The sequence below is a fragment of the Aplysia californica genome, unplaced genomic scaffold (assembly GCF_000002075.1).
Source record: "Aplysia californica isolate F4 #8 unplaced genomic scaffold, AplCal3.0 scaffold00942, whole genome shotgun sequence".
NCBI lineage: Eukaryota > Metazoa > Mollusca > Gastropoda > Aplysiida > Aplysiidae > Aplysia > Aplysia californica.
Window position 1 is genome coordinate 126,128 of NW_004798212.1, and position 10,786 is coordinate 136,913.

The window sequence follows — 10,786 nt, forward strand, 5'->3', positions numbered from 1 at the left end:
CCCCCCCAAAAAAAAATGAAAATCAAGTACAAGTATGTTGTAGAGTTTAATGAGGCACATCGGTTGGTCCTAGTCTCATTCCTGTTCTTAAAATAGAAACGGATTTAGACGAACTAATATTTTGTGTTAACATAATGTCCTGTCAGAAATAAAACATTGTTTGCTTTTTGTAAAAACCTTGTATTTTGACATTCAACAATGATGAATGACAGTGACGACTTTTCTTGTATATATATATAACAACCCCTCCTTCCCGTTGCAGAAAACTTCCAGCTAAGACATAAGACAACAAATGTAATAACAAAATAATAATGTATTAAAAAAGGAATCCCTTGACTCTAGCGTTATTTAACAATGCCCTCTTCTCTTTGCAAAAAACTCCCAGCTAAGCCATAAGACAACAAATGTAATACATAATACATGTAACAGAATAATGCATTGAAAAAGGAACGCTTTGACTCTTGTATCCACAATACTATGATAAATAGTAATTAATAAAATAGCATTTGTCTAGTGCATATCCCTGCGCAATGGCAAGCGTTATGCATTATACAACCTATATTATCATTAATTATTACCCCAACTGACCCTAGAACACTCAGAAAATTCTCAGCTTCTCCGAAAGCACACAGTGCAAGCAGCCGATTTAACGCTCAAACACAACAAACATTTATGCAATTCCTCGCACTCAGTTCAATTCCACAAACACTTTCAACAACTAGGCGACTCATCCATCACTACCTCCGCGACTTGTCCTTTTTCTTCTTCTTTTTCCTCTTCACCGACTCATCTGATGATGATGCAGATACATCTCTTTCTTCTTTCCTTCTCATCCTCCGTTCATCCTCAGATTCATCACTGCTGCTGGCTTTCCTTTTCTTTTTCTTCTTCTTGTCTTTTTTATGACTTTTCCTCTTCTCGTCTTCACTGGAATCCTCTGATGAATCTGAACTTTGGTGCCTTTTCTCGGTTTTGCGACTTTTACCATTTTTTGTTTGGTCTCTGTTTGTGTCCTTCACCTTGCTTCTTTGTCTGTCCTCCTCGCTTGAACCTTCTCTCACTCTACTCCTCTCTTGTGAGTCATTCCTTCTTTTCTTATCTCTGTTTCTATGGGCTGCCCTGCTATCCTCAGAACTTTGGCTGCGACTTCTTTCTCTCGCTCGATCATTCTTGACAGCCGGACTCCGAGATCTATGCTTTCTTCTGTCGTCTCGTTTCTCAGCACCCTCTCTGCTCCTTCCTTCCTCTCTCTTCCATCTGTAATCATCACGATCATCTCTTCTCGCCCTATTGCCATCTTCACGATCGTCCAGCCTTGACCTTCTATCACCACCACCACCACGCCCATCTCTCCGTGATGAGTAATCATCATCTCGGTCATCCCTTCGTGACCTTGAGTCGTTTCCGGCCCTATCTCTCGAATCTTTCCGATAATTGTCCCTGTGGTCATGAGAATTACGCTGTCTTTCATCTCTGTTGTCGTATTTGCCAGGCTGTCTCCCATCTCTGTCACCATACTTGCCAGATTGCCTCCCATCTCTATTGTCGAACTTGCCACGTTGTCTCTCATCCCCTCTCCCGTCTCTTCTACGGTTGTCGTATCTCTGTTCATCTACCTCGCGTTGTCGGCTTCTGTTGTTGGGACTGGGCGACGCAGATCTCTTTCTCTGCACACAGGAAAAAGAGCATGACAAAGTAATGCTTAGTTTAGCTTTAGTAAGGTTTTACAGTGCTCGCAACTGCATAAGGTCATAATGTGAGCGCCAAGGGGTGGATGTCAGCAGAGAAGTCCGAACGGGGAATCAGGCTTACTCTGCTCACCTCTCTAGCCTCAACAGCACAAGGTCTGCTTCGACTATCAAGGCACCCCAGAAATAGCAGTTCACAAGCGAGTGACAAACATACAAAAGAAGTAGAAAAAAGACAACAGTAATGATGAGGAAAGAAAAAGCAGCAGTTCCCCTTATGTTGTTCCGGCACAGTATGAGCATTACATTGATAAATTAGTCCATTTACATTTCTACTGTCCATAAGAACATGGTAATATCCCCCCTTTGGGAATGGCCTAAAGGCAACTTCAGTCAGTAGCACTGCCCTGGAGGGATGGCATCTCCATCAGAATTTCTCACCACAAACAAGGACAGGGTAAGAAGTTTTTTGTGGAAAAGGATACACAATAGATTTATTTTAATTAATCTCCCATCCGTTCTGTCTGCAGAGAAAGGTTAGAGTGTCAGGTTCAAGTAAAGAGAAGCGCATGAACAAAACACTGCACTGTCACTCAGTTGAGGGGGAAAAGCAAGACAGAAACAATAGAGGGAAAGAAAAGAAAAAAGATCTACTGCTGGCGCTCTCCAACCACATTCTACAACAACGGTAAGAAAAAAGATCAAAGCAAATACAGCAGTAAAACATGGATAACTCAAACATGCCGCGGATCGATAAATATGTTTGATACATCCAAAATTCGGGAAAAACCGATGTAACGAAATACTAATGAGAAGTCACTTGGGGAATGGAAAATTGTACGAGCTATCCATCATTTTTAGATTTCTGTGTTCATGTTATCTGTGCCTGGCTGTATTATGCTTGTTTTTTTAACCAGCATTTTTATAAACCAAAGACAGTAGAAAAAAAAGGTTTTAAAAATAAGAAAGCTTCAGTGTTAATAGTGATTTACATCAAAATCAGAAAAATTGAGTAAATACATGACACTGGTGACACAAAACATATGGTTAGAAGTGTGAGACAGACAAAATGAATGTTATAATTGTGAAGTTCTTGTTTGACAATAAATCACGTCAGATACCTTTTTCTGGCGACTGTCATCTCTTTCATCCTCGCTGTCATCTTGCTTCTTCGACTTCTTGCTCTTCTCTCGATTCTTTTTCGTCTTCTTGAGTGTGTTGTCACCACCAGCGTCCGCATCATCATCATGCTCATACACCAAGTCGTACCGGCTGCGTTAACGTTAAGGAGGTTGCCTTGAGTAATAATGATAAACTTTAAAATCCCTAGCATATTACTGCATAATTCTTTCTCTCTCCCTACCTAATCTCTATTAGTTAAGTTTTAGAAAGATTTTTACGACACTATCAAAAACAAGTAGATCACATCAGTGCTGAAGGTTAGAGATAGCACTAGAGAGTAAAATACAAAGAAAGGGGGAGGGGGGGGGGGGCAGATAAGGACGATAAATGTTTGGTAGGAAAGAAGGAGTAAACCACACCAGAGCACCCCCCCAACCATCCATCTCTCTCCCTCTCTCACTCTAACATAAAGTAAGGAAAGTAGCCTACCACCTGGAGTTAAAACAATAGCAGTTTAAAAAAAAGTAATTTACAACAAACCAGCAGGACGATGTCGTCAGATCCTTTACTTGGGGGGGCTATGGGCAATTAAATGTGGTAACAATGCAGTATTTTTAATCCCCCCATCACCACCACTGTTTTGACCTACAGAGATCAAAATACGGGGGTCACAGTGGGATTGCAGCTGTTGCTTTGTCTTGTACAAATATGAAACAGTAGGCTGTGGTAATCTTAGCCATGCAGGAGGAAGACATGGGTGGAGGGGGTTGTTATGCTTTCCTTTTACCTATTCTGCTGACTCACAGTGGCTTACAACAAAACCATAGTTGTTTTTTTCCCACATAAAAATAAAACAAAAGGATACTCGTCTTGGCGTTGTTGATTCTTGAGCATGAAAGCTGGAGCTGTTCCCCCCGTGATGATCTCAACACCTCGGCCTGAAATACAACAACACACACGTTTCTTTGTAATACACAGCAAGGTCATCAAATACTGGTAGTTATAAAGGTGTGGCCCTATTTCAGTATCGCAAATCCCAGTAGAACTGTTTAAACCAGAATTTACACATTTTTTAGAGGACCAAATTTAAAGCATAAAATCTCTACGTGGAAAAGGATATTAAGACTTCAGATCTGCTGTTTATTGATATAACCCCCCCTCCCCCCCCCCCCCCAAAAAAAATAAAATAATCTGACAGCAAAACATTAAGAGGAAACACTGACATTGACAAATAGCTTGCGTACAGTTTGGCCTCGACAATATTGTCAGCGCTGGGTTGAGAAAAAAGTATTAATAGAAGCAACAGAAAGCTGTAAGACCAGAAAAAGATTACAAAACAGTTTCCATAAATCTCAAAATTGATCCTAAAAAAGACCTTTTCATTTTTCATGGAATGGCCGTTCTCTTAGAATACCATCACAATGTTGTTCTCCTTACACAGACAGCTACCTAACAAGCATATGAATTACTTTATAATGACAAAACCCATTTCTTGACCTCTCACCTTTCCCTTTCCACTTCAGTTTGGACACAGACTGACTGAAGTCAACATGGATCCTCCTGTCATCAATCAGGACGTTATCCATCTTGAAATAGGCGTTCTCACATTCATTCGGATCACTGAACTCTATGAAGGCATATTGCAGCGACTCTCCTGTTTTGGAATCCTGGAGGAAAGAAATATGCAACAGCAGATTCTTTTTCATCTCATCAACATTCATCACTCTCAGACTTGACACACTTTACCGATTCGTTTCAAAGGAAATGAAATCAACTTACGCTTCAGTAATAAAAAATATCACTTACCATTAAAGACTATTAAAAAACATATTGATCATTTTAACCTCTCATAAATCGACAAAGTTAAAGAAAAAGAAAAGAAAGAAGAAAAACTAGAAAGACTACAATCGAGGCTGTTCACAAAATGAAAGTGGACATTTTCTCTACATGTGTAAAAAAAAAAAGTATGATCATGAGTAAGCCTTGAATGCACTCTGAAGAATGTGCAATGTTGAATTAATATTTCATAATTGCATCCTTATTGACCAATTTCCTAGGCAATTTACAGGAAACAAAGGATTCTACTAATAACTGAAAAAGTTGCATCTGTATTATTACAAAAAGCTCAATCATAGACAAAAGGAAAATTTCAGATCATTCTTTGTACCTGAAATACGAGACATTTACCTTGATGACCTCACAGCTGACAATCTGGCCGAAGCGAGAGAAAATGATCTCCAAATCATCCGAGGTGGTGACTGGATTCAGCTTGCAGACAAACAGCACATTCTCAGGGGGCGCCACTTCAGAGTCGGGCAAATCTCCAACCTTGAGGGATGGACAGAAACGCAATCAAATATTCTGTTGGTTATGTAAACAGCAGAGGAAGTGTTTGTCTTTGGGTCAGTCAGTTGGTCTTGCTTTTTATGTCCGTGTCTGAGCCATCTGTTTCTTTCTCTGCTCATAATATGGAAAATACAAGTAAAAAAGTCAGGGAAAATATCTCTCTTTGCTTCTCTCAAGCCCCCCTCCCCTCTCTCTCTCTCTCTCTCTCTCACCCCCCCCCCCCCCCCCCACTCACGTTTACTACGGTAAGCATTGAGGCGAATATCCTTCGAAATTATAGACGTTAAACTACACATCATTGACAAAATCCACAAGTGATTCACTAACATTCTGCAACAAAGGCCCAGATCCGATATTTTTTTCTTTTAAAAAAGTTCCAAATCAAAAAGAGAAATGTAGCAATCTCTACTTGTTTTTGTTTCCCATACCATCTCTAAAATCTGTGTGTTTGCTTTAGCTTCCTTTTCTGCCATCATCTCTGCAAGCTCCTCTTCCGTCTTTCCTTCGTCTTCATTAACATCTGCGTCACACGGAATCCGATCACTCTGAAAACATAAAAAGAGAAATAAAAAACATTTGATCATTTACTCTTTTTGACAATATATATACAAGGGTGTGTGTGGGTATAAGTGTGAGTGTGTGTGCGACTTGATGATTATAAAATTTCTCATGGGTTAAAAAAAAGGAAAAGCGCACAAATGCAAGCATGTAGTTTCATTACGGTCACACACGTAAACATGGCCTGGCCCTCATTGATTTAAAAACGTTCAAAACTTTTAAAAGTACAATGTGTTAAGTATCATGCAATCCTTTACCTCCAGCATTTCTCGTGTCGGCCCTGGGGACGCGTCAGGAATCTCTAGACCATCCGGGTCATCATAGGGGTCATCCAGCAAAACTGTGTGATAAATTCTGAAAACACAAAAGTCAACCAATACCGTTGATATAAAATGATAACACAGTAAATAAAATACAATTAGCTACGTTTAAACAAGTACTTATAATACAGTTCTGAATTAACTCTACACTGCTTTCCAATAAAGGATCAACTCTTTGTCTTTTTACGCAAAAATCAACAATCTGAGGAATCGCATGTAACAACTGCATTGTATCGAAAAATCAGTGTTATGTCAAATAGCTCAAATTTTAGGTAGAATCAGAAAATACTGATTTCAAATTAAAAATACAGTAATCAGCTGATTTAATAACTTGTATCATATTAACAATCATATCTGACACAGCAGGACTTGGGGGAAAACAGGAACCAGTCAAAATTAAAAAAAACATTTTGAGCATTTCCGTGACATAAGTTTAGAGAAGATAAATCATCATTACCATCCAGTGAAGATAAATAGAAAGGACAAAGAGATAAAAAGATATTATCATGACATATTTAGAAAAATAATCACTTTTCTCCTATCGCCTGACTATTTGGGATTTTAAAAAATCTATTAAAAAAAAAACAAGCAAATATTTCTGTCACAGTTGTACCTGACATCTTGGTGAGGCCGAAAACTGTCATCACAAAATGTTTTGTTGAGCTTTTCGAGGATGTCAAAGCCCTCTGCCACCTCTCCAAACACGGTGTGTTTTCCATCGAGATAATCTAAATCATCAGCAAGAGTGAAGAAAAACTGTGGAGGAGAACAAAAACAACATAAATTTATGTAACACGAGTTATGAATTAACGAATGAAAGTTTTTTGTTAATGCACAGTTATGAATTAACAGACAATATTTTTGTTTTTGCCCAGTGCACAAGTTAAACACATAAATTCTATGGTCACAGACTGAGAGTAATTCATGACCTTGCAAGAGTAATCTACTTTTCTGTTTATTTTCCAATTTGAGAGCAAAGTTCAGAGAATGTTCAGAGAGCCTACGCAAGGCTCACCCTTCGTGACCTTTCTGCTGATACATTCAACACTGAACATGTAAATCTAGATGGAGTACATATGTTTAGCACCTCATAAATACAATTTTGATTATCTAAATTGCAGGCAGCTTTGACCATGTCTCTAAGGGTCAACCCACTCAAGGGTATGATGATTCCCAGAAGCTATACGGCAGTACTAGTACTAGATAAAATAATATCTTCCTCATGTGAAGGAACCTAATTCACTTCTTTTGCATACAAAGCAAGGAGCCTGATTATGATACTACAGTCGTGAGTATGTACATTGAAAGACACCAAAATCTTACAAAGCCCAAGGTGTCAAAAAACGATAACAAAAATAATGTAGTTCTCATCAAAACTCACTTGTGACCCATGCATTCCACTGCCATTGTTCACCATTGAGATCAGCCCTTTCTTTGTGTGCTTAATGCGAGGATTGACCTCCATGTCGAAAAATCTTGCTTGTTCCCCATAAAGTTGCCTGTACAAAATTTGTGACAAAATTGAGGAGAAAATTAATTGAAAATGCAACAAACAACATCTAAAACATAAACAGACATAATTGCGTAGTTTCTTCCACAGAAACAAAAGACCAATGAGATTGTAAAGTTCATTTAAAACTTTTTCCACTCCTTTTAATAATCAAATTTTTATGAGAAAAAAACTCTAAATGCATCTAAATCATCACTTACAGAGGAAAAAACTAACTTTCTCCACTGAAGCAAATCTATGCTGAATTCTCAAAGAGTTCTCAAATCATAAATCCTTCTCATAACATTTTCTTACAATATCAACACAAAAATATTCTGTTCATTCAATTTCTCATCTTGCAACTAAGCAACTTCAGCTCTAAGTACTCTTGTTCCCAAAAAAGACATCAATGACTCACACTACACTATAAAGCTAGCATTAAAAAACAGACTTTGCTCCATGAATTTTCTGAAAAACTTACGCAAAAACTGACTCTCCACCTCTTCCAGAGGCTGTGGGGTCTCCTACTTGAGCAACAAGATTTTCCTGTGGAGGAAGCAAAAATGGGGCAGAATAAAGTACAACATTTCAGTAATTAATCCCATCTCTGAGGTGACAGGGTTGCCTTTTTATTTTACATCTTACGTGAATGTTGTCTCCTTTTTCTTTAACCCTCCAAGTGTTGATAAACAGCTTGTGGTGTCATGGGCAAGTATATGGTTTCGCCACATTATTTTGCCTCTACAATACTCTACTTTTGCCTGCACAAATCAATGAAATATAAAAATGAAACCAGAAAAAGTGGATAAAATTGAAAAGAAAGGGAAAGTAGATGTTTGACTTGTATACTAAATTAGGAAACAATTTTAAAAAAACACTTGACCCTGTTTTCAAAAGCACAGACACCAAGAATTGCATTACGATGAGAATACTTCTAAACTTTAAAAAGAAGTGTGGAGATGCAGGGCAGCATACAAAACTAGCATATATCAAACTATTTTTGTGTCTTCATTTATAAGAACATGGTAAACTGTTGACTCATGTAAAGGACTATTCTGATGTGCTGACACAACATACTGACAGAGTTATTTAAAAACCAAATGAACATCAGTACAGTTCTACCAGCTTCAGAAGCTTAAAATTTTCACAATCCCCTCTGTTCCAATCAATAACGCAGATGCAACATTTTCTTACCTGAGATTTAATTAATTCTAGATCTAAATCAAACTTCTGAATCATCAAACACTTTTTAAAAGACTTTTAAAAAAATGACTGATCATTTCGTAGTCTTGGAATCAGTTTTCAAACACAGACATGTTGTTACTGCTCAGTATAGCAAGTCTACTTAAGAGACATATGTTGAAGCTATTCTACACACAAGGACAAAAACACACAACACAGAGAAATCTTTACCTGAACGGAATGAAAAAGTGAAAAGTTGTAGTACTTGACTTTGCAAAGCTTCAGAAAGTTCAAGCAGCCTGAAACAAACAAAAAAAATGCAGATGTCGACATCAACAGCAGAATCGGTTGTCTCAATACCACCACAAATTTCATAATTGTTTGAACTAACAGTAAAAACTAAATGTGTAACGCTAAAAAAATGCAAGAACTAGATATTAGATCTAGAAATGCAAGGGAAGTAAAAAGGAATGTGCGGGCATGAGGCGAGGACTTCCGCTTGACCTCTCGCAGGCCGAATACCATGGGAGTGTGTTAATCTACACTGAAAATAACACTCTTTCTTTCACAGCTTTCTAATAAAGTGTTACAAACACATGAATCCCCCTCTCACAAGCTGATAAGACATTACGAGTAGTTACGCCCATTCGAATTTAAACCTTTCTAGACGCTCTTGTTGTTATGAATGACCTGAGGATCGAAAGGGGATAATATAGGTCAATTTCTGAATGTTTTGAACTGAAATTGTTTGTTCTTTGCACCTGCACAATGGTATTCAAAACTATCAAACAAACTTATTTTTTATCAGGTAGTATCATTTCATACAAAATCAAGCTCATTTGAAAGATTTTGTATCTAAGAAAAATGGAAGTCTTGTTTCCTGACTATCCTTTAGAGCTCCTCATGTCTAAATGGGTCAATTTCTTCTATAATTTCATAGGACGAACATCTAGAGATCAATATACCAACTTGGCGTGTTTTGAATGAGACGTGTATGCCTCAATCGCGAACCAACGCAGGCGGTTCTAGAAGAAGGCCACAAATGCACACAAACTCAAGCAGACTGACGCACACACACTCGACCTACACGAATGGGGATCCGATGCGGGACCCGAATTTCATGTGGGATGATGCTCAGTGCGAGTGGGCTGAGCCAAGGGCTAGACTGACTCGGGACCCGAATGCAGGGGCGAGGTGCAAAAATAGGCTTATCGGGCGACAGCCCCCGCAGGACGAGGGTTAAGATACCGGTGCTTTTTCGGTAGTTCCCACCCCCCTTATTTAAGCCTAGATCTAGCTACATCTGGATCTAGATATTTTGAAGCGCGGCGAGCTAAGTAAACCAAACCTAAAAACTGCAAAACATCAAATTAAGGTAAAATCCCCCCCTGACCCCCCCCCCCCTCATCGCATTTTAATTAGGTCAGGGGCCCCCTGAAACCCCCCTACTCTTGGGGCCAAAACAACTGCGGGGTGGGAACTAGAATCTACCGAAAAAGCGCCAAGATACCTGCCTGCTCAAAATCTCTATAATTTACCCAATAAATAGACTGTGATTCAGGAAAAACAAGTTATCAAGTGCAAGTTTAGGTCTTGGCTAAATCCTGAAATTACAACCTCAATCGATCAGGAAAAAGGCTCAATGAAAGGCTTAAAGTCTAACACTTGTAAGTCCAAGTCGAGTCTGAGAGTTTTGTAGTTTTGAGTTCGGGCTCGGGGGTTTACTTACATCTCGGTCTTTCATCTGTATAAAGGTCGACCGTCAGGTCTCCAATAGATGTTTCTATTATGACCGACATCGTCAGAGTTTTCTTTATCTTGCACTTGAACAGATTAAAGATTCAAAAGTCATTTGAGAAACAATGTTTAGAAACATCAACTCGTTACCGTTTGCGTCTGATCGACGACAAAAAGCTAGCGGCAAGCAGGCTTCACAAATAAAATCTCTGCACTATCTACCAGTCCCAGCAGTTTTGCCTTCGTTTTAATACAGGACCATACTTTTCCTCCACTTAATTTTGGTACATACACACACACACACACACACACACACACACACACACACACACACACACACACAT

At 38.7% G+C, this 10,786-nt stretch overlaps 1 protein-coding gene across 1 annotated transcript; it reads right to left on the minus strand.

Annotated features, from left to right (window-relative positions):
• Positions 1 to 31: 31 nt before the first annotated feature.
• On the minus strand, positions 32 to 10,638 carry LOC101849655 (peptidyl-prolyl cis-trans isomerase sig-7). Its single transcript, XM_005110761.3, has 12 exons — positions 10,435 to 10,638; positions 8,937 to 9,004; positions 8,005 to 8,069; positions 7,416 to 7,533; positions 6,648 to 6,790; positions 5,972 to 6,068; positions 5,585 to 5,701; positions 4,998 to 5,138; positions 4,315 to 4,477; positions 3,676 to 3,748; positions 2,810 to 2,960; positions 32 to 1,667 (listed from the first exon to the last, which is right to left on the minus strand). The coding sequence occupies exons 1-12, from the start codon at positions 10,502 to 10,504 to the stop codon at positions 738 to 740; spliced, it is 2,136 nt and encodes a 711-aa protein (XP_005110818.1). The 5' UTR covers positions 10,505 to 10,638; the 3' UTR covers positions 32 to 737.
• Between the last annotated feature and the right edge of the window lie 148 nt (positions 10,639 to 10,786).